Source organism: Nerophis ophidion, linkage group LG05 (assembly GCF_033978795.1).
Source record: "Nerophis ophidion isolate RoL-2023_Sa linkage group LG05, RoL_Noph_v1.0, whole genome shotgun sequence".
Classification (NCBI taxonomy): domain Eukaryota; kingdom Metazoa; phylum Chordata; class Actinopteri; order Syngnathiformes; family Syngnathidae; genus Nerophis; species Nerophis ophidion.
This window is the reverse complement of record NC_084615.1, coordinates 52,397,065-52,424,351: the sequence shown is the minus strand read 5'-3', so window position 1 is coordinate 52,424,351 and position 27,287 is coordinate 52,397,065. Positions and strand designations below refer to the sequence as shown.

The following is a 27,287-nucleotide window of genomic DNA, read 5'->3' as shown; positions in this document are numbered from 1 at the left end:
GCCAACATGAGGACAGAAGCTCCGAATGCGGAGGAAAGCTCCCCTTTCGTCCAATGAGTTGAACTCCAACGTACAGGCTTTGAACTGGGGGACAACAAGAATTACCACCCCAGCCCGTCGCCTCTCACTGCGTGCAACGCCAGTGTGGAAGAGAGTCCAGCACTTCTCGAGAGAACTGGTCCCAGAGCCCTTGCTGTGTGTCGAAGTGAGTCCGACTATATCCAGCCGGAACTTCTCTACCTCGCGCACTAGCTCAGGCTCCTTCCCCCCAGCGAGGTGACATTCCACGTCCCAAAAGCTAGCTTATGTAGCCGAGGATCGGACTGCCAAGTGCCCTGCCTTCGGCTGCCGCCCAGCTCACAATGCACCCGAACTCTAGGGCCCCTCCCATAAGTGGTGAGCCCATTGGAGGGGGGACTCCCGTTGCCTCTTCAGCCTGTTCCCGGCCGGGCCCCATGGGGACAGGCCAGGCCACCAGGCACTCGCCATCGTGCTCAAACTCCGGGCCTGGCTCCACAGGGGGGCCTGGTGACCCGTGTCCGGGCGAGGGAAATTGGAGTCTTGGTTTTTGTAATACCATACAAATCAAATAAAGTACTATCTATCCATCATCAAACTGCTCTTTGTCTGATCCCTCACCTAGGACCTGTGTGTTTTGGGAGACCCTACCAGGGGGCATGAAAGCCCCCTTGGAAAACATAGCTCCTAGGATCATTGGATCACACAAACCCCTTCACCACAATAAGGTGGCAGCTCAGAGAGGGTATTTAAAAAATATATTTTCCCCTAACTGGGATTGCCTTAAACACGGTCACATATAATATACCGTCGAAACAGTATCATTGTAATAACGTTTCTGCCGAAGCAATTAAATACTTCCTGTTTCCGGGTTAGGCCGTGTCTACTTCCTGGGGTCATAAATCAATCACCCGCTGACTCCCCTATTTTAGAAGTACGTGGAAGCCATGCTCACTTCCTGGGTGGGTCTTAAACCCCCCTGACTTCCGGTCATAAAACAATCCCCCACATTCCCGCTGGCCCCCCTTTTTTGGTGGGCCATAATCTCTCTAACTGCGGTCCCCTCCAATGTTTCTCACAGTCATCCCACTGGGTTGAGTTTTTTTCTTGCCCTGATGTGGGATCTGAGCCGAGGATGTCGTTGTGGATTGTGCAACCCTTTGAGACACTCGTGATTTAGGGCCATATAAGTAAACATTGATTGATGATTGATTGATAAATGGAAACAGCTGCAACTCCGCCCAACACAGGTAGGCGGGAACCTGGGAAGCAGAAAATAAGGCAGTCAATATAAAAGATTAAATGACAGGAAGCTAATTGTAAACCAAGGGTCACAGCAAAGCGTGACCCAAAAATTCATAAAATCCCAAGTTGATTCAATGTAATTGGACAGAAAAATGCTTCAAAACATTGCAACTTTTTCCGCAGCTTTCTGAAAAAGCTGCAGAGAATTCAGCCATTTAGGACCGCGACAGTCAATATAATCCAGCGAGATCCTGGAGGGAATGAACAATTACAGCATCCGTCCTCCACGGCCTTGAGAAAGAACCGCCATTTCTAAACACTCCTGCTAATGTTGTTGTCGCCTGTGGCTCCGCAGCATCAAACTCCTCAGTCTCCACTTTGCTGCCTGCGTCCTCATGTTGTGTTCCATCACCTCAGCACGCTTTCATGTCGATGATAGCAACATGTTGATGATCTCCTCACATGCTCACATCCCCGCGCCCACGTGCGCATTCGCTAATGAGGAGACACACACACACACACACACACACACACTCTCGTGGTTCAGAGGCCACTTCAAACGAGGCTCTTGAAGTTGAAATGAATAAAAAAAACACGCACACGCTCGACACAATTTGCAATTGAAACAACGCCTTTGTCCCCGCTTGAGGGTCCTGAGACCATCCCGGTGGACGTTGCAGACGTTTCACCGCAGCCTCTTTCCAGTGTTGATGATACATATCGCTGGCAGATAAGGACACCTCGCCATCGCTCCAACACTCGGGAAACTAAGCAGGTGTGTAGACTTATGTTTCATGATGAAGACCTGTTGTCATGACAACAGCACATCTTGTTGCTGCGCCGTTAACCTTCCTTTTTCATTGAGTTGTTTGCTGTAATTTGAGTGTCTGTCGTTTGTGACAACTGAAACAACTATATAATGACTAAATTCACTGAAAATATGTTAATTAGTGTGTGTGTGTGTGTGTCCGTGTGTGTACAGTATGAATTCACAGAGGTTGTCAGTGAAAACATGGACAGAGGAGGAGAGTGAGCGCGCTGACAGCACACTCAGCAGGTACACACACACTGATCTGCTTCTTTTGAAACGTTCTGACTAGGAGTGTGGGAAAAAATCGATTCGAATTTGAATCGCGATTCTCACGTTGTGCGATTCAGAATCGATTCTCATTTTTAAAAAATCGTTTTTTTTTTTGTTTTTTTAAAATCAATCCAACAAACCACTACACAGCAATACTAGAACAATGCAATCCAATTCCAAAAACCAAACCTGACCCAGCAACACTCAGAGCTGCAATAAACAGAGCAATTGAGAGGAGACACAAACACGACACAGAACAAACCAAAAGTAGTGAAACAAAAATGAATATTATCAACAACAGTATCAATATTAGTTATAATTTCAGCATAACAGTGATTAAAAATTCCTCATTGACATTATCATTTGACATTTATAAAAATAATAAAAAAAGAACAATAGTGTCACAGTGGCTTACACTTGCATCACATCTCATAAGCTTGACAACACACTGTGTCCAATGTTTTCACAAAGATGAAATGAGTCATGTTTTTGGTTTGTTTAATAGTTAAAACAAATTTACATTATTGCAATCAGTTAATAAAACATTGTCCTTTACAATTATGAAAGCTTTTTACAAAAATCTACTACTCTGCTTGCATGTCAGCAGACTGGGGTAGATCCTGCTGAAATCCTAAGTATTGAATGAATACAGAATCCTTTTAAATCGGGAACAAACAGTTTTTGAATCGAGAATCGTGTTGAATTGAAAAAAAAAAATTGATTTTGAATCGAATCGTGAACCACAAGAATCGATATTGAATCGAATCGTGGGACACCCAAAGATTCGCAGCCCTAGTTCTGACACAACACAAGCGTGACGTGTAATTTAGGCAGCTCTGGCGGATGCACAACTTAAAAAAAACCCACACAAATCAACTTGAATTTAATAAAAGTGCTAAAATTATGTGGACTAGCCAATAAAAATGGGAGTGAAATGACATTCCGTTAAGAAACGGCAGTGGAATATAGTGTATGGCAATGGTAATGGGTTGTACATGTATAGCGCTTTTCTACCTTTTTAAGGAACTCAATGTCAGGGTCAAACACCATGAGACATTATATAGACACAGAAACCGAGAATAGAAGAGAAACCAGTGATCGCTTTCTGACCTGGAGAAAGTGTTGTCAGTTACAGGCTCCAACTCACTCTGAAACATTTTCTCCCACTCCCCTCGCTTTCTAATTCATTCGGGAGGCCCTGCATTATACACACACACACACACACACACACACACACACACACACACACACACACACACACACACACACACACACACACACACACACACACACACACAGCTGTGTTGGAAACATAACACCTGTGTTGAGAACATAACACATGCAAATATAAAAAGATACAGTAACTTCCTGTGTTGCTCTGTCTCATCTGCCAACTCCTCTTTGTGATTGGCAGGTCAACTTAAATTCAATCTAACGGCAAGTTTCGTTTCTCTTCAGCTTGTCGAACACAATGCATAAGCAAACAATCCTATTTGAATAAATAGGAGATAACTTCTTTGCAATTAATTCAACACTCAAAGCACTTTGACACTATTTCCACATTCACCCATTCACACACACATTCACACACTGATGGAAGGAGCTGCCATGCAAGGCGCTAACCACGACCCATCAGGAGCAATGGTGAAGTGTCTTGTTCAAGGACACAACAAACTAGGATGGTAGAAGGTGGGGATTGAACCAGGAAACCTCAGGTTGCTGGCACAGCCACTCTCCCAACTGCGCCACACTGCAATACAAATGAGTCAAGAAACATTAGCCATGCTGTGGTACGGCGTGGCTCAGGTTATAGAGCAGCCGAGCAGCAACTTGGTGGTATTGGTTCGAATCCTGCTTCCGCCATTCTTGTCGCTGCGGTTGTGCACTTGAGCAAGGCACTTCACCCATCTTGCTCCCTGTGCCATCCACACTCACAGCTTAAATGTAGATCATTGCAATCTCAATGTAAAGCGCTTTGAGTTAGGAGAGAAAAAGCAGTATACAAATATAATTCACTTCACTGTAATGTAGGGGGTGTCCCAATACACTTTTTTCGATACTGATATTGATACGATATCAACAAGAATCATACATGTACTTTTATTATTTTGTCGTGTGGAATGTTACAGAAGGTTTGATCCAGTGAAACTAATCAAACAGAACAATATTAGGCATAAAAACATTAATCTATTTATTAATAACCGTCTGTAATGGACTTATGCTGTCTTAAAGTTAAAATTGAGTAGTGATGGCCACAATTATTCATCCAATATTGTTTTGATGACAGGCAGACAGATTAGCATAAAAGCCTACTGAAATGACATTTTCTTATTCAAACAGGGATAGCAGGTCCTATCTATGTCATACTCGATCATTTCGCGATATTGCCAAATTTTTGCTGTTAGAATTTAGTAGAAAACATCGGCGATAAAGTTTGCAACTTTTGTTTGCTAATAAAAAAGCCTTGCCTGTACCGGAAGTAGCAGACGATGTGCGCGTGACGTCACGGGTTGTGGAGCTTCTCAAATCCGCACATTGTTTACAACCATGGCCACAAGCAGCGAGAGCGATTCGGACCGAGAAAGTGAGAGTGAAGGTCTAGAAAAAGAAAAAAAACTAGACGGCAGAGCGATTCAGATGTTATTAAACACATTTACTAGGATAATTCTGGAAAATCCCTTATCTGCTTATTGTGTTACTAGTGTTTTAGTGAGGTTATATGGTCGTACCTGTACAACCTGAAAGTCGGAGGGGTGTGGCCACGGGTGTGGTGACCGCCAGTGTCTCCGAGGGAAGCCACGTTTCTCGACGAGGTGGAAGCATCCGATGGTCGGGGGCAGCCAGTGGGAGGAGGTAAGAGAGTCCGCAGCTGCCTTTTTGACAGGTGCAGGAGGAACGATGCAAGCTCTCCGCTCATGTCTACGGTAAAAGCCGACTTATTACCACCATTTTCCCACCGAAACCTGCCGGTTGACATGTGGGAGGGAACCATGTTCGCTTGACCGCTTTGTTCCATAATAAAGCTTCACCGTCATCTTTCGGGAATGTAAACAAGGAAACAAGGAAACACCGGCTGTGTTTGTGTTGCTAAAGGCGGCCGCAATACACCGCTTCCCACCTACATCTTTCTTCTTTGGTGTCTCCATTATTAATTGAACAAATTGCAAAAGATTCAGCAACACAGATGTCCATAATACTGTGGAATTATGCGATGAAAAGAGACGACTTATAGCTGTGAACGGTGCTGGACCAAAATGTCCTCTACAATGCGTGACATCAGGCGCACGCGTCATCATACCGTGACGTTTTAGCCTGATATTTCTGCGCGAAATTTAAAATTGCAATTTAGTAAACTAACCCGGCCGTATTGGCATGTGTTGCAATGTTAAGTTTTTATCTTTGATATATAAACTATCAGACTGCGTGGTCGGTAGCCTATAATGTTTAATGTATGTAATCATCAAAAATGCTAAAAACAACTTCATATAAAGTGTGTTGTTTCTTTTCTTGTGTTTCCTTTTTCAGTCTCGGAAAAATCGATTGATTATCTTTTAAAACGATGTTAGCTTGATGTATATCTTCCCGAAGGCCACCTTGCAGCGCACAGATCACTGTAATTGAATCTTGGGAATATAAATTGATAGACCAGTCAGGGGGATAAATTGTTACACTTCTACTTATTACGTATGTCTAGCTTATGCGCTATTGTCTGCTTAGCTGTTGTGTAGCTGCCAGCTCCAAGTAGTCTTTAGCCTACCATGTTTACATTTGTAAATGACTTGACTGAAATAAAAGAAAAGACCAACCTCAGGTGCTCATCGGAGGACATTTAGATGTTAACTAGCTAAGCAAGCAAAAACGCTGCAGGACCAAAGATTTTCCAGAGTAAGTGAGGTCCTTCCTTGTAGTTCTGGATTTTTGTTTTGCGGTTAATCATAGAAAATGTCTGTGAGAACAGACAGTGTGGTCCTGATAGACCTTTCTGCCACCCTCACCACCCTCTGTAGGTTTTCCTGTTCATTGACAATGCAGAAAGGAGAACCATACTGTACAGGAGTAGACCAGAAGGCTCTCAATAGCTGCTTCACAGAAGATGGTCAGCAAGTCTCTGTTGGGCATCCCCAACCTGATGGGACTCGTTGATGTACCCGGTGCATTCCAAAAAGCTTAAGCTTTCTCTCTTCGTAGGCTACCTCCTCTAATTTCATGCAGAGAGGGAGACCATTGTGTGCGTGGATTCCCTAAAATCTACAACTGGTCCCTTGGGTTTTATTTTGTTCTAAGTCCAAGTTATGGGAACACCAGTCAGTGAGGTGTTGGACCTCATGGTTGACTCGTTGTTGCCAGTTATTAGTCTGGCGAGGGTGTTGGTAGGATGGATGGGGGAGCAGTCACGGATAAAAAGAGGATTTGAGGAAGAGGGCTGAGAACACACCCCTGTGGTCTGCCAGTGTTCTGGATAAGAGTGGAGAGGAGCATGTGCGTTTTCCCATCCTCATGTTTGATGGATGGTTGCTCAGAAAGTCCCAAATTGGAACTTTGAATACTGGTGAAAATTAGTGTTGGTCAAGGTCAGAAGGGAAGGCCGATTTTATTTGTGAGAGGATGAAACTCTTAAGGCATTTAGCATACTTGCCAACCCTCCCAGATTTTCCGGGAGACTCCCGAAATTCAGCGCCTCTCCCGAAAACCTCATGGAAAAAATATTCTCCCGAAAATCTTCCGAAATTCAGGCGGAGCTGGAGGCCACGCCCCCTCCAGTTCCATGCGGACCTGACTCAGCAATGTTGTGACCCTCCTAAAAAGGACAATACTGCCATCTACTGTACATAGAATAGAATAGAATGTACTTTATTGATCCCTGGGGGAAATTCAGCACCACAGTTCGCTCACAATAAACAATGATAATAATAAATAATATAATATATATAATGTATTATATATATAATATATAATAAATGAATAATATAAATATATTCTACATATATTCTACATTTATGTGCAGTCAAGGAACATATGCATTAGGGAGTCTGTTCTGAATCCCACATAAAGAGACGTAACTTCATCACGTCGCCTGGTTATTGACTCCAACCCAATATATTACACCGTCGACGAGCAAAATGAAGAAATACGCTTGCAAGTTCCAAAACGGATGGAAACAAGAATTTCTGTTTATCCAGGAGAGTTCGAAGGGGAAGGGGTATGTTGCCTGTAAATTTTGTAGAACAGACTTCTGCATTGAACACGGTGGCCGAACGGATATACTCAGTCATGAACGGTCAGCGAAGCACAAAGCGTCCGCAGCGCAGCATCGTTCACAACCCAGTATTATGGGCCACCTCGCAAAATGGAGACCCGAAGGTGTAACTTATGCTGAGAAAAAGATGGCTACGCTGATATAGCTGGAAGCAACATCCAGTTCTCATTTGCGGATGTCTACAACAAATCTGTGAAGGATATGTTCCCGGATTTGGAGATCGCTTGCCAGTACGCAAATGGCATAACCTAGGTTACTCAAATAGTGAAAGGTAAGTGTTGTTGTTTTTTTTAGTAACCAGCAAGCACAGTACAGTTAGTAGAACAACTGTGTTTTTATTACTGTGTATTTGATAGGTGCTATTTATTTTATTTATACATATAATAAAATAAATATATATAGCTAGAATTCACTGAAAGTCAAGTATTTCATACGTACATATATATTTATATATATATATATATATGTATATATATGAAATACTCGAGTTGGTGAATCATATTCCTCCCCTCTTAACCACGCCTCCCGCCACAACCACGCCCCCAACCACGCCTCCGCCCCACCCTCGACCACGCCCCATCAACCCCCACCTTCCGAAATCGGACGTCTCAAGGTTGGCAAGTATGCATTTAGGGAAGATGGGCAGTAGTCGTTCAGAAATTTAGAATTCGATATTTGTAGTGGCAGACTGTTGTAGTGAGAGTTTGAAGATGATGGTGACCGCATCTGCGAGATGGTCCTAATTATGCGTCCAAGAACACGATTTGGATGCAGGTGCAGGCAGGAAATGTTTGCAGTCCTGGTCTGGTGGTCAAAGCTTGCAAATATTGGTCCAGTTTGCCTGTGAAAGGAATTTTGAAACATTTGAAGAAATAAGCTGCAAAACAGGAAGTTGATTTATTTATGGTCCTTTTAAGATGATAGCAAGTTAGTTTGTTGTCCGAATAACAAAAGGATGAGTGACAATAACTTCCACCAGACACCTGATATTATCATGTGCCTTTTGTAGAGGACAGTCCGTGTGCGATGACACTTCCTCCGAACTACAGAGGATGGCGGCCGGTGATCGGAGAGACGTCAACTCCCAGAATTCCTTCCGTGGCCGAGGCGCTCTGTCCAGGTATAACATACTTCTATTCCAAAGTAACGGGCGAACGTAAGAAAATGTGAAAAGTTTTCTTCTGCTTGGTCCGGAGGATCGTCAACATGGTGATGACTCTGAGAGAATGGGCTCAGAAGAGCATGGCGGAAGAGACCGAGCGGCCGGATTCTTTTCTGGAGCGTTTCCGAGGCCCCGCCCACATGGACATTCAAGCCCCGCCGAGTCGCTTTAGTCACAGCCACAACAGCTCTGAAACTGAGAGCCAAATGAGACGTGCTCGTAGAAAGTGAGAACTTTTCATGCATTGATTTTGTTCAAACGGTAATCTGATTTTGTAACTGAAGATTCATCAGACTACTTGTGTTTCAGGACGATTTGCAACAATATTATCTTGTCACCTTCGGATGATGCGTACTACCACTGGCTGATGGTGATCGGGCCTGCCGTTTTTTATAATTGCACCCTTTTAGTTGTCAGGTGGGCAGCGGGTTTTGTTTATGTTTGCACTTGCTGTCAAATACCAACTTCAAATATTTGCTTTGTAGGGCCTGTTTTGACGAGCTGCAGATGAGGAACGTGATGTTGTGGCTGGTCATGGACTACATCTGTGATGGAGTCTACATTCTGGACATAGCTGTTCGGCTCCACACTGGTACTTTTCATGTCCATTAATGAAATAATACTAGACTGATTGATACACTACCCTAACAAGAGGATATTGTACCGTTAGAACAATACATCATTCTGGAGAATATACAAATCCTGCATTAATGAAACTATTCACAGCACTTCACTTTCTCCGCATGTTGTTATGTTACAGCCTTATTCCAAAATGGAATTAATTCATTTTTTCCCTCAACATTCTTCACACAATACACTATAATGACAATGTGTGAAGTTTTCTTTTTTTAATTCTGCAAATGTATTAAAAATAAAAAATAAAAACAATAAAAAACAAAAGTACATAATTATTCACTGGCTTTGCTCAATACATTGCAGTGGGAGAGTGCCCGTGCGCAACCCGAGGGTCCCTGGTTCAATCCCCACCTAGTACCAACCTCGTCACGTCCGTTGTGTCTTGAGCAAGACACTTCACCCTTGCTCCTGATGGGTGCTGGTTAGCGCCTTGCATGGCAGCTCCCTCCATCAGTGTATGAATGTGTGTTTGAATGGGTAAATATGGAAGTAGTGTCAAAGCGCTCTGAGTACCTTGAAGGTAAAAAAGCGCTATACAAGTACAACCCATTCATTATTTATATATTATTATTAACCTTTCTTCCACTTTCTTCATTTCTATGCTTGGAAAAACAAAGTTCTGTCCATCCATCGCTATAACCTAATGCTAGCAATGTTTTGGTCACTGTGACATTTGCTATGACTATTAGGGGTGGGTATGTTTCGTAACATGAAGTTTTGCTCGTAACAATTAGCCAAAAAACAGCCTTTTTCCCAAACATCTATAAGCTTGATGTACCACTGTACTTGTTTTCTGTTGAAGTTGTTTTATTCTGTCATGAAGACATGGTCAAGATGAGACAAAATGCACATTCATACAATCTTAGGCATTCATTTGTGTCTCTAAAGGTTTCTTGGACCAGGGGTTGATGGTGAAAGATGGCCAACGTCTGAGGGAAGCTTATATACGAACTTTACAGTGCAAGCTCGACATCTGCTCCATCCTTCCGACTGACCTGCTGTATTTGACCTTTGGTGTCGGTTACACTCCCCTTCTTCGGTTCAATCGTCTGTTGCGCCTTCCCAGGCTCTTTGAGTTCTTTGAACGCACCGAGACAAGAACGGGCTACCCGAACACTTTCCGCATCTGTAAACTTGTGGTGTACATCCTGGTGATCATCCACTGGAATGCCTGTGTGTACTACAGCTTCTCCAAAATCATTGGGTTGGGATCGGATTCTTGGGTGTATCCCAATGCCTCGGATCCAGAGTTTGCCTCCCTGACCAGAAGTTACATATACTGCCTGTACTGGTCTACATTGACCCTGACTACCATTGGAGAGACTCCACCTCCTGTTCGAGATGAGGAATATCTCTTCCTGATATTTGACTTTCTGGTACGTGCTTCTGTTGAATCAACAGAGGTCTAGTTTAGATCCAAATGCTGATCTGGCTATTTTTCTGTTCCAGGTAGGCGTGCTGATTTTTGCCTCTATTGTGGGGAACGTTGGATCCATGATATCGAACATGAATGCTACCAGAGCATCATTTCAGGCTCGTGTAGATGCTCTGAAGCATTACATGCACTTCAGACATGTCAACAAGGTGCTCGAACAGCGTGTGATTCGCTGGTTTGACTACCTCTGGACCAATAAGAAGACAATAGATGAACAAGAAGTGCTGAGGAGCTTGCCCAGCAAACTGAGAGCAGAGATTGCGATCAATGTCCATCTGGACACGCTGAAAAAGGTCAGGTCAAGACATGAACCAGGATGAGGATACAGTATGTTCAGGAACCAGTTTTAATTTTTCGTTGTGTGCATGCATAGGTGCGGATTTTCCAGGACTGTGAAGCAGGCCTCTTGGTAGAGTTGGTGCTAAAACTTCGACCGCAGGTTTACAGTCCAGGGGACTACATCTGTAGAAAGGTTAGTTTTTGCAGTACTCCTATGTGGATATTTTAACACCAGTTCCGTTCCATTCAGTTTATTTATCTTTTTATATAGCACATTTGAAAACAACTCCGAATGGCCAAAGTGCTGTACAGACAAAAGAAACTATTTGGATAAAATAGGGCACATAGTGCCACATTTAGATTGTGACACAGAAGGACGAATAAAATACAATAGTTAAATATACCTTAAAAGAAGTGCAGAATATATCACCTAAATATAAAAATCTAATAAATTAATAAAACATTTATAAAACAGGAAATAAAAACAACTAAGATATCCTGTCTAACTGGATTTGAATGCCAGGGAGTAAAAATATGTTTTTAACCTAGTTTTAGATTGGCTCAGAGACTGGGATGATCCAATAATTAGTGGAGGGTTGTTCCACAGTCTGGGCCCTGCCACTGAGAAGGCTCTATCTCCTCTGGTTTTGAGTCTGTTTTTTGGGACAGCCAGGAGGAGCTGGTCTGAAGACCTCAGCGTCCTGCTGGGAGAATAAAGCTGCAGCAGCTCAATAAGATAGGGCGGTGTTACTTGGTGTAACCATTTAAAAACAATAAGGAACAACTTAAAATTAACTTTAAAAGTAACTGGGAGCCAATGAAGGGAGGCCAGTACAGGGATAATGAGGTCACGTTGTTTAGTTTTGGTTAAAATACGAGCAGCAGAATACTGCAAGCGCTGCAGCCGCTAGAGATTACAGTAACAAATGTACTTTTGCAAAGAGTTGTAGCTGAAATAATGTAGATTTAATGACAGAAGTAATTTCTTTCTCCATCTTAAGCAAGCTGTCAAAAATAACTCCCAGACTCCTTGCTGATGTGTGGCAATATGAGGACATAGAACCAATAGCAGTGTCATGTCCTTGCAGTGGGTTTGTTTGACCAAATACGATGATTTCTGTTTTATTTTTGTTTAAGTATAAAAAATTGGCGCCCAACCATTCCTGTTCATCATGCAAACAGTTCTGCAGAGTAGTCAGAGCAACCTGGGTGTTGCTTACTGTTACAGGCAGATATATTTGAATATCATCTGTGAAACAGTGAAAAGAGACATATTGTGCTTTTCAAAAAACAGCACCCAAGGGAAGCATTTCTAAAGAAAATAGGACAGGTGCCAAAATTTAACCTTGGGGTACACCATACTTAAGGATAGACTCAGAGGAGGACTATTGGCCTAGGTTTACATGAAAAACTCCTGCTAGTCAAAAATGACTGGAACCATTTTAGAGCAGTACCCTTAATACCCACACAAGACTCAAGGGGAGTTAAAATAATGCTGTGGTCTACCGTATCAAAAGCAGCAGTGAACCTGAGTCCACAGCTAAAAGCAGGTCATTAAAAACTCTTAAACGGCCAGTTTCTGTGCTATGTTGTGAGGTGGTTTCTTATAAGTCGGTTACAGACGGTGACTCCAGTTTTGGCCCGTTTGTTTTTAATTTGTTTTGCTATGCATTTTTTTGTTTCCAAGACATATTTCTTCACGTTAATGTTGTCTGTCTATCTGTGTTGGCCCCACGATGAGGTGGCGACTTGTCCAGGGTGTAATCCGCCTTCCGCCCGGGTGCAGCTGAGATATGCTCCAGCACTCCCCGCGACTCCGAAAGGGATAAGCGATGGATGGATAGATAGATGCATGGATTGATGCATTCCTTTACATTTCCTGTCTTGATGCTTCGATATTTTCCTCGGATATACCAAAGTGGTTGCCCTTTACAACCTTCCCATGTTGTTTGTACTTGGTCCAAATTTTAGACACGGCTGAACAAGCAACATCTTTTGCAACGCTGCGTGAAGATTTACCTTCTTAAAGTAGTTAGATAACCCTCTCCACTATTTCAATTGACATTTCTCGTGTTGGAGCCATGATTCGTGTCATCTACCTGGTGCAACAGCTTTACAAGGTTTGAACACTCCTTTTTAACTGCAGACTAATGAACATATTTAATCTGATGTAGGTTTTAGCTCTGGAAATGGAAATTTAGAGGGTGATCACATAATTTCCTCCGCCGAATTAAGTGCTTGCATATATTTCCACTCTGCTTGAGCTAAAAATGAAACCTTTACTGATGACCACAATATATATTCTTGATTTCTTTTGGCTTTCCTTGAAACCAAAAAGTTGCCATTTGAAATGACTAAAGTTTTGAGTCATGTCTGTTAGCTGCCTTTATTTTACAAAATCAAACAATTGAATGAACATCCTCCCCGACTGGTGATTTCATAACTGTAGGACCGTTGGAGGACACACCCGAGGAATTACGGTATGTCTCACAGCTGGCCTGGGGATCCTGTGTTCGTCCTGGGGAACTGAAGAGGCGGCCGGAGACCAGGAAGTCTGGCCTTGCACATTAAGACTAATGCCACTGCGACCTGCTCCTGGAGATCCATTCATTTTCTACTGCTTATTCCCTTCGGGGTCGCTGGAGCCTATCTCAGCTACAATCGGCCGGAAGGAGGTGTACACCCTGGACGAGTCGCAACCTCATCGCAGGGCGTTCCTGGATATACAGAAAACAAATGTATTAATGTCCTGGTTGATATTTCTAGAGGTCGCAGTGGACAATCCCCCTCACATTGCAAAATGCCATTAACATCAGCAGTAATGGAATATTTCGGACAGAACTTTTTCGTTTTACACCGTAGATTTTTCTCGTCCACCTGAAAAATAAGAACCTCAAAATATAATTGGTCTAAATCATCATCCAAATTTTAATTTACTAGTTAGCTGTGGTAAGAATAATACATATCAAAAGGGAACTGGGAAACCTTTTTGAAATCTTGCCCATCTTTCAAAATCCTTTTGTAAGACAAGAATGCAAATGTTTTTCTTTTTTTTATGCATTTTAAGAGGTTAAATACGAGGCTAACAAAGCACTTTTACGCCCATAAAATAACATCCAAAATCCACCAACAAAACAGAATTTGCATCTTGTGACCTTAATATTTAGTATAAGCGATACTGTTATGATAAACACTAACGCAGACGAACAATTTTTAGCGGCGCCGTGATAACAGAGAGTTAACTAAGCAGCTACAATATTGACATATTGAGCTGGTGAATTGTTGTATCCACTGTGAGTTACTGAAAGTTGATTTTACATTACAAATCTTGCCTCTCACTTGTATAGTTGATGGTTGTGGCTCTAAACCAAAGAGGAGTTAACTTTGACATTCAACTAAAACCCAGGGATGCAGAGAAAGACAGAAAAAAACGCTTGTTTGCACCCACTTATTTTTTTAATTTTACCTCTGGATGGATTATGATTAATTCTTCATCTAAACAGAAAATATGTAAACATCTCATCAGTTGGCCTCCCAGTGGGAGCAGACATTGTACAGTAGGTGATTGTTTTATTATGTTTGTAGTATGTATTTCTTGTTCAGCAGTTAGCAAAGTTCCAAAACTTGTAGGTCATCTCCCTATACTCAGGCCCAAAAATAAAAGATTCTGGATCATAATTTGTCTCAAAGTAGTCATTGTTGGCTGTCATGAAGTCTGTCAGGATAAGTAGTTGTTATTGAAGGGAACGCAATTACAAACGCAGTCACAAAATTATTACGCCACCGTGTGCTTAAAGTGACCAAAATAGGTAAATATTACATGTTATTATGAAAGTCCCTGTCACTACATTACATATATTCTTACATTGATGGAAGGTTTTCTTAGAGCACTTAATAGGCGGAATAGAGTGACTCCAATTAGCTCCATTGTTAGCTGACTTTTCCCAATGTTTATTGTCGAGTTAGAATGCATTAAACCAAGAGGAGCAACATTTACGTCTTCACTCATGATAACTTTTTGCATGCTAACATAAGCACGGTAGCATTTAGCCAATGTCTCAGGTATACATCTCATTGTCAAATATTTTGTTATCTCAGTTAAATATTTTGTCACTTCCCGCATGCTAACTGTTACCATGTAAGTGGTTAACATTGACATGCTAGCTTTTCAGCTAATTTTACAGGTATATGAGTAGAAAAGTGTCATATTTTGTGGTCACGTTCTGTTTTGTTTTAGATTCATTGGGAACTCTTGTTTGTTTTGTCACCATGCTAACCCATCAGTTTTCATCTGTTATGTGTTCATGACTCACGCACCTGATTTGTCTGGACTGACGCACATGTCATCACTGCACATATTTAAGCCTGTAGTTGCCAGGCAGTCAGCCTGGCGACATCACCCTCTATCACCTCCTATACACCCATGCTATCCATGCCGATAATCAATGTTCTTTCTCGGTCCAAGTAATTTTTTCATGCCATAGTTTGTAAGTTTTGTTTTGTGTTCATAGTTCTCCCATTGTGCTAGTTTTTGTTTTCATAGCCAAGTTTGTTCTAAACCTTGTGCGCGCCTTTTGTTTGTTCCTTTTTATAGTATAATTAAAATATGTCATTACCTTCATGTTGTGTGCGGTCCAATCGCTTTGCACCACGGGAAAATAAACCACACTATAGTCCAAGTCATGACAAGAAAATTGTTATTTCACATATGTTAACTTTAGCATGTTCGTATGCTAGCCAATTTTGCCCATTTTGCAGGTCTCCACCCAAGAGTCATACTTTGTATTACTTGACGTAACCAAAATTGCCTTTACATGTTGCTACTCATGTCCTTTTTCCTCGTCAAGGGAGATGTGGGTAAAGAGATGTACATAATTAAAGATGGCCACCTTGCAGTGGTGGGGGATGATGGAGCCACCCAGTTTGCTGTTCTCACGGCAGGCAGCTGCTTTGGAGAAATCAGCATCCTGAACATCAGCGGCAGCAAGATGGGGAACCGTCGCACGGCGAATATTCGCAGTCTGGGATACTCAGACCTTTTCTGCCTTTCCAAGCAAGACTTGATGGACGCGCTTCAGGAGTTCCCTCATGCCAGGGCCCAGCTGGAGCAGAGGGGCCGCGATATCCTGCAGAAGGAGGGGCTCCTGGAGGAGGTCAACGTGTCTGCAGGGGAGGAGCTCGGGGAGAAGGTGGAGAGGTTGGAGACCAGTCTGGACCGGTTACAGGTCAGTAGCCCCGCCCCCCACATGATTTACCACAAAACTTTATGAACATTTTTGCTCGTTTTCAGACCAGCTTGGCGCGTCTGCAGAGTGAGTTCAACTCTTCTCAGCTTCGAATAAAACAGCGAATAACGGCCCTGGAGCACATCGCCACGGCAACCAACGGCAGTGGCTTTCTGTCAGACACGGACTGCAATGACAGCGCCTCTGGTGGTGATGGAATGCGGAGCGAAATCAATATTCGCCTTTAACAATGTCGTCTGTGAAAATAACAAATTCTATAGTGATAGTCTTTTTCTTATGTTTGTGTGTTTTTTTTGTTTTCAGTACTGTCAGATTTTTTGTGTGTAAAGGCACTAAAAATAAAACAATTAATTGGAATTTAGTTATAATCACATTCAAATTCAAAATATAAACATTTCTTTTTCAGTTCTTTTGGTGTAAGAGAGAGTGTCTCGTGGGACCGTTACAACATCAAATAAATATTAAATATACGCCCTATCAAATATTTATTGTGTTGACAGTAGTTCAAAGGGTGCCCAAAGTCTAATTGGCCATTGGCTCTTTGTGACAGTAAAATGTATTTGTTATTAATAAGATACATTACCATATACTACACAAAAAAGTAACAATGTGTTTATATCAGTAATCTACGACACCTGTGTACTTTGCTTTGAGGTCTTTCTTGAATTTCATAATGTTTTCTAACTTTCTTTATCAAAGTGTTGGCATTTGCTACTTTCTTGGGTGCCATGGGGAATTATTTTGTAGTAATACTCAATAAAAATAAAGTACAGCGACTGAATCACAAATGTGTGGAATTCATGGTATGGACACTCCATTCTGAGAAATTATACACAGCTCAATTTTTGGCCAAACAAATAACTGCATCGGTATACAAAAACTGGGCTAAAATTTTGTCTGGAATTTTTGGCAAAAACCGATTCATATGAAAACAAAGGTACTTTATTATATTTGTTTTATCAGCTATAAAACAAAATCTGTTGTTTTGTTCAAACAGTTAGCATATACAGTAAACCCTTGTTTTAGTCAATTAATCAATCAATTAATCAATCAATCATTATTGTCATTGTCATAAATAACACCTAAGTCATACATGTCAACGAGATTTCGTTTGAGCTTTGTCCAGCGGCATAGAAACTGCATTGATGTGCAGGTTGACCATAGTTAACAGTTTAGCATTTGTCTATGAGAACGCCTATAGAAGGAAGTGGGGAGTGGGAACAGTCAGATGTCTGATGGGTGTTGCGTTGATGTTGCAGCAATGCAATGTCCAGGGCACAATTATCGAGGTGGTGAAGAGTGAGGTAATAAGATGGTCGGGGGCAGTAAAGGGGCAGGCTGTTTATTTAGCAGTCTCACAGCCTGGGGATACAGACTGTGAGACATTCTGGTGGTCCTGGCGCAAATCGATCTATACCTCCTTCCAGAGAGTAGCAGGTTGGCCATGTGCTGGATGGTATCTGTCCTTTAGGATGTTGCGTACTCACTTTAAGCAGCGAGCTGTGTACATGGCACTCAACACTGGGAGTATAGTCCTTGTAATTTTCCCCGCCGTTTTAACCACTGGAGGGCCTGTTGGTTTGCTTTAGTGCAGCTAGCAAACCACACTAAAAAGCCGTAGGTGAGAACACTGCTGATGGCACAGTTGTAAAAGTTTACATTGATTTCTGCGGAATGTTCGCACATTTTAGTTTCCTTGGAAAGAAAAGACGTTGTTGGGCCTTTCCGACTGTAGAAGCAGTGTTAATGTCCCAGCATAGATCTTCTGTGATGGTCACCCCTAAACATTTGAATTGTTTGACCCTTTCTACGAGATTGTTATTAATTAGAAGTGGAGGGTGTTCTTTCTGCCATTTCCTGCGGAAGTCTACAATTAGTTCGTTGGTTTTGTTAGTGTTAAGAACCAAGTCGTTTTTAGCACACCATGAAGCCAGCTGTTGGACCTCTGTCCTGTATGCTGTCTCGTCATTGTTGCTGATGAGCCCAAGCACCGTGGTGTCGTCGGCATATTTGACAGTGAGGTTGGATGTTGAAGAGGCTGTGCAGTCATGTGTGAAGAGGGTGAAGAGCACAGGGCTTAGCACACAACCTTGTGGGGCACCGGTGTTGATGATGAGCGTGGCAGAAATGTGCTCACCTATTTTTACATACTGTGTGTGATTTGTTAAAAAGTCCAAAATCCAGTTGCAGAGAAAAGTGTTCAGACCAAGGTTGTGAAGCTTAGATCTGAGTCTGTTTGGCCTTATTGTGTTAAATGCTGAGCTGAAATCGACAAAGACCAGTCTTGCATAAGTGTCCTTAAATTCAAGATGTTCCAAGAGTCTATGGATTACAATAGCGATGGTGTCTTCAGTCAATCGGTTCTCCCGGTATGCGAACTGATATGGGTCACGGGATGGTGGTATTGCCTTTTTAATATTTTTTAATATCAGTCTCTCCATGAATTTGGCAGGTATGAAGGTGAGTGCTACAGGTCTGTAGTCATTTAGGCATGAGATGTTGGCCTTTTTGGGGATGGGAATTATTGTAGCGGTTTTGAAACAGGCAGGGACCTAGGTTGTAGACAGTGACAGATTAAAAATGGAAACAAATACATCCGTCAGTTCGTCCGCGCAGTGCTTAAGCACACGGCCCAGAACGCCATCAGGTCCAGCTGCTTTCCTTGGGTTGATGTTACACAAGGTGAGTCTTACTTCATGCTGGCTGAGGACTATGGCCGTGTCGTGGGAGGACAGTAGGGCAGCGCTGAGTCTGTGTTTTCTTTGTCAAAGCGGACATAAAAATTATTCAATTCCTCAGCTAAGTGGGCGTTGCCTTTCACTCAGGGAGAGGTTGTTTTTTTAAAGTTTGTAATTGCTTTGACACCTGCCCACACCTGCCTAGGGTCTGAGTGATTTAAGCAATCCTGGAGTTTATTATAATGGTCCGATTTGGCAGCATTGATCCCCTTCCTTAAAGCAGTCCTGCCTGAACGGTAGGCATTTGGATCGCCTGATCTAAATGCCATGTCCCTCTCTTTGAGTAATTGTGTCACTCTGTGTGTCATCCAGAGTTTTTTATTTGGTAACACATGGATTTATCCATATTAATAAGCTTCGGGCCTTACCGTGGGAAATTGATTTCCGCAACGTAAGAATTATTCTTTATAAATTAATTATTTTCATAGCTAGAGCATAAGAAATCAATTTATCCATCCATCCATCCATCCATCATCTTCCGCTTATCCGAGGTCGGGTCGCGGGGGCAGCAGCCTAAGCAGGGAAGCCCAGACTTCCCTATCTCCAGCCACTTCGTCTAGCTCTTCCCGGGGGATCCCGAGGCGTTCCCAGGCCAGCCGGGAGACATAGTCTTTCCAACGTGTCCTGGGTCTTCCCCGTGGCCTCCTACCAGCTGGACGTGCCCTAAACACATCCCTAGGGAGGCGTTCGGGTGGCATCCTGACCAGATGCCCGAACCACCTCATCTGGCTCCTCTCGATGTGGAGGAGCAGCGGCTTTACGTTGAGCTCCTCCCGGACGGCAGAGCTTCTCATCCTATCTCTAAGGGAGAGCCCCGCCACCCGGCGGAGGAAACTCATTTCGGCCGCTTGTACCCGTGATCTTATCCTTTCGGTCATGACCCAAAGCTCATGACCATAGGTGAGGATGGGAACGTAGATCGACCGGTAAATTGAGAGCTTTGCCTTCCGGCTCAGCTCCTTCTTCACCACAACGGATCGATACAACGTCCGCATTACTGAAGACGCCGCACCGATCCGCCTGTCGATCTCACGATCCACTCTTCCCCCACTCGTGAACAAGACTCCTTGGTCCGCATTGCTGGCAGTAAGTCGGACACGTTTCCAGTGAAGGTTGGACTCCGCCAAGGCTGTCCTTTGTCACCGATTCTGTTCATAACTTTTATGGACAGAATTTCTAGGCGCAGCCAAGGCGTTGAGGGGTTCCGGTTTGGTGGCCACGGGATTAGGTCTCTGCTTTTTGCAGATGATGTAGTCCTGATGGCTTCATCTGGCCGGGATCTTCAGCTCTCACTGGATCGGTTTGCAGCCGAGTGTGAAGCGACCGGAATGAGAATCAGCACCTCCAAGTCCGAGTCCATGGTTCTCGCCCGGAAAAGGGTGGAGTGCCATCTCCGGGTTGGGGAGGAGACCCTGCCCCAAGTGGAGGAGTTCAAGTACCTAGGAGAAGAAATCAATTTACGACTTACTAATTTTTTTTTATTTTTTTTTTTAGCATATGCTGCCCACTGCTACCCTTACCTCCCAGGGGGTGATCAAGGGTGATGGGTCAAATGCAGAGAATAATTTTTCCTCACCTAGTGTGTGTAACAATCATTGGTACTTTAACTTAACTTTAATTATGAGCGCCCAGCAGACATGAATTAACACTCTTTGCTCATTTTTTACACTTTTTTAACCCAATATGGTTATGTTGTTTGAGGTTGAGCTAATCATTGGCCACGATAATGAACAGATTGACTAAATATATATATGGAAAATTAAAGGCTAAAAGACTTAATTAAATATGGATATTTTTAGTTCTTTTGGCTTTTATTATGCTTGAAAATATTACTTTAGGCCAAAAATATGTAGAATATGCCTAAAAATTGGTTTATTTAGGGTAGAATACTGGATTTGGTACTTCTATAGTTACTGACTTAATTGTGTTTGCCCTTCTGCGTACCGATTCACGTAAAATCAAGCAGTACCATATTTTGATATATTTGTTGCTTATAACGTCACCAGTCATCTTCAACCTGTTCTTGGTCGCAATCACCCTCTCGTCGCGTTGCAACCGCCAACCCTGCCGATGGTGTCACAATCCAGTACAGCCTTGACGATAGTCTTTTCAACCTTCAGCTTCTTTAAGCCAAGATGAAGATCTACTCTGAGATAATCTTTGATCGACAGTATACGGATGATGCAGCCTTCCCCAGCCACACCCTAGATTGTCTGCAGCACAGTCTTTATGTCATCACTGAGACTTATGGTTGGGCTGGCCTCTTCTTCAACACCAAAAAGACTTAAATCCTCCCCAGAGTGCCACTGGACAATGCACCAAACTTCACCATCAGCGGTATGCAGCTGAAGAACATCAGCCGCTTCACCTAATTGGGCACCACCTTGTCATTCTCCTGTGAACTTGATTAGATTCAGCGCCGCATCAACTTCGCCTTAGCCTACTTTGGTTGTCTCAATGGTTGTGTCTTCACCAACAGGAACCTCACTATCAGCACTAGGATCCCTGTCTACATTGCAGTTGTCATTTCCACCCTCTTCTATGGCTTCAAAGTGTGGGTTCCCTGCACCCGACTCGTTAAGCTCCAGGAGTCCTTCTACATCAGACTACTCAAGCAGATCGTCGGCCGCCATTGGTGGGAAAAGGTTATTCACGTTGAGATCAGACGAAGAGCAGGCAGGAGAAGAGCAGGCATTACGTCGCTTGAGTTCTTGTTCGTCTGCCATCAACTCCGCTGGCTGGGCCACGTCATCCGGATGCCCACCAACCATCTGCCTCGCAGCTGAGTCCTGACTGGCCAACTCGCCAGAAGTCGCCAGAGCGTGGGAGGGCAGAAGAAGGACCACATCAAGGGCACCCTTAAGCGTTGCAACATCCCTCCTTTAGCTGGCTGAAAACCCAGCAGCCAACAGATACATCTGGCGAGCTACCCTCACTTATGGCTTGTTGCACTTCGACATCGAGTTCGATCGCACTGCTGCAGAACGTTGTGCTTGTATACACCAGCGTGCAGCAGCGCCCCGCCGGCAGAGTCCATCAGTCCGACCTGCGTCACGCATTGGACTCCTTAGCCAGCAGCATTGGAGCAGGAGAAGAGAATGTCGGTAGCCACTGACGTTTAACAGGAAGAAGAAGAAAATAAAAATTTACAAACACTCAGCTGCATGGAGCCTGGCCAGCTAAGGCTCTAGCCGCCAGCCCTGCACCTTCCTCGGGCCATCTCTGTGCCTGACTCTTTGACATGCAGCCGCCTCAAACCACCACACTATCTGCAAAATACAGAGCCCAATCGTTCCCAAATGAATTCTACGTGTTAGGGTTAGGTTTCTTTTGCAAATTTGATGATTACTTGTCTTCCAACACAGTGCTAGGACGTTGTGGACACAACCACCGATCTTCATTGGTAAGTTATTGATATTTTGACAGCTAATACTATAGTTTATAACTGATGTATATTTTTTATGTGCTTTCTTTTACTTGAAAGGGTCAGGCTTCTCACTGACAGTTTTGATTTTTTTTGTGTTTTATTTCCTGACAGCGCTCTTATTTTTGTTCAGTTTCCTGCTTGCCTCCGTTAGCGCTGTTCCCCTTAGCTGCGGCTGATTGGCACCTGGCCACACCTGGTGTCAATCAGCTGGCTGCTATTTAGACCTACCTTGCCCTCCAGTCAGTGCTGGAGTATTGTTTGCTGTATGCTGTAGACGGTCTGTTTCCTGTATGCTGTAAGCTATTCCATGGATACTGACTCTTGTCTCTATTTGCTGTTTCTGGTTCACATTTTTTTGAACATTAAAACCATGTTTTATTATACCAAGCCTGCCATCTCAGCATCTTGGGGTTCGTCAACACCACTTCATGACAGTAGGAATCCATCCATCCATTTTCTACCGCTTGTCCCTTATGGCCCAACCACCGGGCCGCTCAATTGCTACCAGGCCGCAGAATATAATATATTTTTTTTCATTTTTTTCTTTTTTTTATTTATTTTTTTTATTATTAAATCAACATAAAAAACTCAAGATACACTTACAATTGGTGCACCAACCCAAAAAACCTCCCTTTTTCATGACAAAAAAAAAAAGAAAAAAAAAAAAGAAATGCAGTTGCATTTCTAAGACACTAGATGAGAGTAATGTATTGGCTATTTAACACTGCACACAGTGTAGTTTAGAGTGCTACTCTTGATAATTCAGTTCAGTTCAGTTCATCGATTTCGAACGCTTGTCCCTTTCGGGGAGGCGGGGGTTGCTGGAGCCTATCTCAGCTGCATTTCAAACATGCATACGATAGAATAAAGGAGTCGGAAGAAGCAGAGCTTATTTAATCCTACCCCTTTTGATAACATAACTGTTGTATCCCATTTCCTTGTTCTCTGTTTGTAACAGAACAGTGAATAGATAAATAATAAATACATAAGTAAGTAAATAAATATTAAATAAATTATAAATCTTGATCTATTTTTTTTCAAAGGTTCAACATGTTCATAGTTGTTCTTTTTTGTACTTTGTGAATACTTGTACAAACCCCTGTCACACCTGTAATTCTGGTTTTATGTTTGATCATGTTTTGTTTTGTTTTCTGGACTGTTGTTCCGTTTTTTTCACTTCCTGGTTTGCTTTTGTTACCATGTCAAAGCATTAGTTCCCACCTTGTCACGCTCCTGCCCTCAGTCCCGCACCTGTTCCTGATTATCACAGCCAGTATTTAAGTTATTTTCTTTCTGTTCATCGGTCTGGGAACTTTGCTTTCATTGCCTTTCATACTTCATGCCAGGCTTTTCGGTTCATCCACGCCAAGTAAGTTTGTATTTATGCCTTTGATAGTATATTTTGTTTGTTTGTAGATAGTATTGCCGTTGTGCTGTTTTTGTTCTAAGTTTTAGTATCGATTATTATCTGTTATCGAACGCAATTTTTGTTTTGCCTTTTTGTATTTTAAGTATAAATAAAAACACACATGTACCTGAATTCATGCCTGGCTTGTCCTGTAATCCCTCTGCGTCAAAGGAGCACAAACAATCCATTTCTAGGTCTGACAACCCCGTTTCCATTTGAGTTGGGAAATTGTGTTAGATGTAAATACAAACGGAATACAATTATTTGCAAATCCTTTTCAACCCATATTAATTTGAATGCACTACAAAGACAAGATACAGTATTTGATGTTCAAACTCCATCCATCCATCCATCCATTTTCTACCGCTTATTCCCTTTCGGGGTTGCGGGGGGCGCTGGCGCCTATCTCAGCTACAATCGGGCGGAAGGCAGGGTACACCCTGGACAAGTCGCCACTTCATCGCAGGGCCAACACAGATAGACAGACAACATTCACACTCACATTCACACACTAGGGCCAATTTAGTGTTGCCAATCAACCTATCCCCAGGTGCATGTCTTTGGAAGTGGGAGGAAGCCGGAGTACCCGGAGGGAACCCACGCATTCACGGGGAGAACATGCAAACTCCACACAGAAAGATCCCGAGCCTGGATTTGAACCCATGACTGCAGGAACTTCGTATTGTGAGGCAGACGCACTAACCCCTCTGCCACCGTGAAGCCCCCAATCCAAACTCATAAACTTTTTTTTTTTTTGCAAATAATATTTAACTTAGAATTTCATGGCTGCAACACGTGCCAAAGTATTTGGGAAAGGGCATGTTCACCACCGTGTTACATCACCTTTTCTTTTAACAACACTCAATAAACGTTTGGGAACTGAGGAAACTAATTATTGAAGCTTTGAAAGTGGAATTATTTCCCATTCTTGTTTTATGTAAAGTTTCAGTCGTTTAACAATCCGGGGTCTCCGCTGTCATATTTTACGTTTCATAATGCGCCACACATTTTCGATGAGAGACAGGTCTGGACTGCAGGCGGGCCAGGAGAGTAAACACACTCTTTTTTTTAAGAAGCCACACTGTTGTAACACGTGCTGAATGTGGCTTGGCATTGTCTTGCTGAAATAAGCAGGGGCGTCCATAAAAAAGACGGCGCTTAGATGGCAGCATATGTTGCTCCAAAACCTGTATGTACCTTTCAGCATTAATGGTGCCTTCACAGATGTGTAAGTTACCCATGCCTTGGGCATTAATGCACCATCATACCATCACAGATGCTGGCTTTAGAACTTTGCGTCAAAAACAGTTTGAATGGTTCGCTTCCCTATTGGTCCGGATGACACAATGTCGAAGATTTTTCCAAAAACAATTTGAAATGTGGACTCGTCAGACCACAGAAAACCTTTCCACTTTGCATCAATTCATCTGAGATGATCTCGGGCCAAGAGAAGCTGGTGGCGTTTCTGGATGTTGTTGATAAACGGCTTTTGCTTTGCATAGTAGAGCTTTAACTTGCACTTACAGATGTAGCGACGAACCGTATTTAGTGACAGTGGTTTTCTGAAGTGTTCCTGAGCCCATGTGGTGATATCCTTTAGAGATTAATGTCAGTGTTTGAAACAGTGCTCTCTGAGGGATTGAAAGTCATGGTCATTCAATGTTGGTTTCCGGCCATGCCGCTTACGTGGAGTGATTTCTCCAGATTCTCTGAACCATTGATGATATTATGGACCGTACTGTAGATGTTGAAATCTCTAAATGTCTTGCAATTGCACTTTAAGAAACGTTGTTCTTAAACTGTTTGACTATTTGCTCATGCAGTTGTGGACAAAAGGGTGTACCTCGCCCCATCCTTTCTTGTGAAAGACTGAGCATTTTTTGGGAAGCTGTTTTTATACCCAATCATGGCAAGGAAGCAGGGCGAAACTTTCTCACGGCGTGCAGCAACAGAGCGACTAGAGAGGCGTGTGCTGTGTCACTCGGGCGGGCTGTAGCCCTTGAGAGCCCGGTAAAATAGTAAATTCCGGCGTCGCTAAGTGTCTATGTTGGTGTGGCTCGTTTCTAGCCTAGATCCAAGTTGCACTGGAGCTGGGCTGGGCTAGCCTTAGCCGTGGTCCTGGTTAGCATGGGTCCGAAGCCAAGGAGAGCGGTTAGCCCCCCTGAGGACGACATGGAAGAAATTAAGAAACCTCTTCAGTTCTTGTCGGCTGAGATCGCAACAATTGTTGACCAGCAAAAGAAAATTGTGGATCTGATGGGTGACATTCAGTCACTCAAAAGACCGAACACGGAGAAAAACAAAGCTATTATAGTTTTGGAATGTCGCGTGGCCGACTTGGAGCAGTACTCCCGCATGAAGAACGTGATCGTCAGCGGACAGGAGACCAAACATCGGTCATACGCCAGTGTGGCAGCCCGGGAGAACTGCCCCACAGGGCGAGAGGGAGTTCAATTTGAGTCGGAGGAGGAATCGCTGGAGTAGCAGGTGGTCAGATTTTTGGGGAGCAGGAGGATCTCCGTGGACAGGAGCGACATTGAAGCCTGTCACACCCTGCCTACGAGAACCAAAGGAGCTTCACCAGCGATTATCATTCGCTTCACCAACAGAAAGAACAAGATCGCGGTCCTAAAACAGGGTCGCAAATTAAAAGGAACGGAGGTGTACATTAACGGACACCTCACCAAAAGGAATGGTGAGATCGCCAGACTCGCGCGAATCCTGAGGAAGCAAAGCAAAATTGAGTCTACATGGACTGCCAGCTGTAAAGTGTTTATCAAGCTGAATGGTACGACCCCAGAAGAGGAGAAAGTCATGGTCATCAACGACATCAGTGATTTGGACAAATTCGATGTCTGAGGAGCTATCTCCGGCGAGGTAGGACCCCCTTTTCTACTTACGGACACTTTTCACACACACATAATGACTGTCACTCATTGTTTCCCTTTTTTATTCTTTAGTTGTTTTTATCCTTTAGTTTTTTGCTGCAGTTGCAGATGTCATGCGTATGTACTAGTTGGGCGTTGTTGTATGTGTCTACCTGTACGTTTTTTTATGCCTCAAAGCAGGCCTACACTACTGTGTTTTAGGGTCAATTGTAAAAAGCAATATAAGTCATTAATCGCTCTCTCTCTTCATCATAGTTTCATACAATCTTAAACTACCCGGCAAAGGCCTACTGATAGCTCACTTGAGTATCTGTAGCTTAAGAAATTAAATCTCTGATTTATGTATGTTAATGAAGTCTAATGATATACACATTATGGCAATATCTGAAACCCATCTTGACTCTTCTTTTGAGGATGTTGAATTAGCTGTAGATGGATACACAATTCTTAGGAAGGATAGAACAAGA

The 27,287-nt window shown here is 43.0% G+C and overlaps 1 protein-coding gene across 1 annotated transcript; it reads left to right on the top strand.

Annotated features, from left to right (window-relative positions):
• The first annotated feature begins 1,822 nt into the window (after nt 1-1,822).
• LOC133553381 (cyclic nucleotide-gated cation channel-like) lies at nt 1,823-17,147 on the top strand. The gene is made up of 11 exons (XM_061901508.1): nt 1,823-2,038; nt 2,246-2,320; nt 8,611-8,721; nt 8,798-8,989; nt 9,073-9,180; nt 9,249-9,355; nt 10,288-10,775; nt 10,849-11,127; nt 11,208-11,306; nt 15,961-16,338; nt 16,404-17,147. Exons 2-11 carry the CDS (start codon nt 2,247-2,249, stop codon nt 16,584-16,586), a joined length of 2,019 nt encoding a protein of 672 aa, XP_061757492.1. The 5' UTR covers nt 1,823-2,038; nt 2,246; the 3' UTR covers nt 16,587-17,147.
• Nucleotides 17,148-27,287: the final 10,140 nt, after the last annotated feature.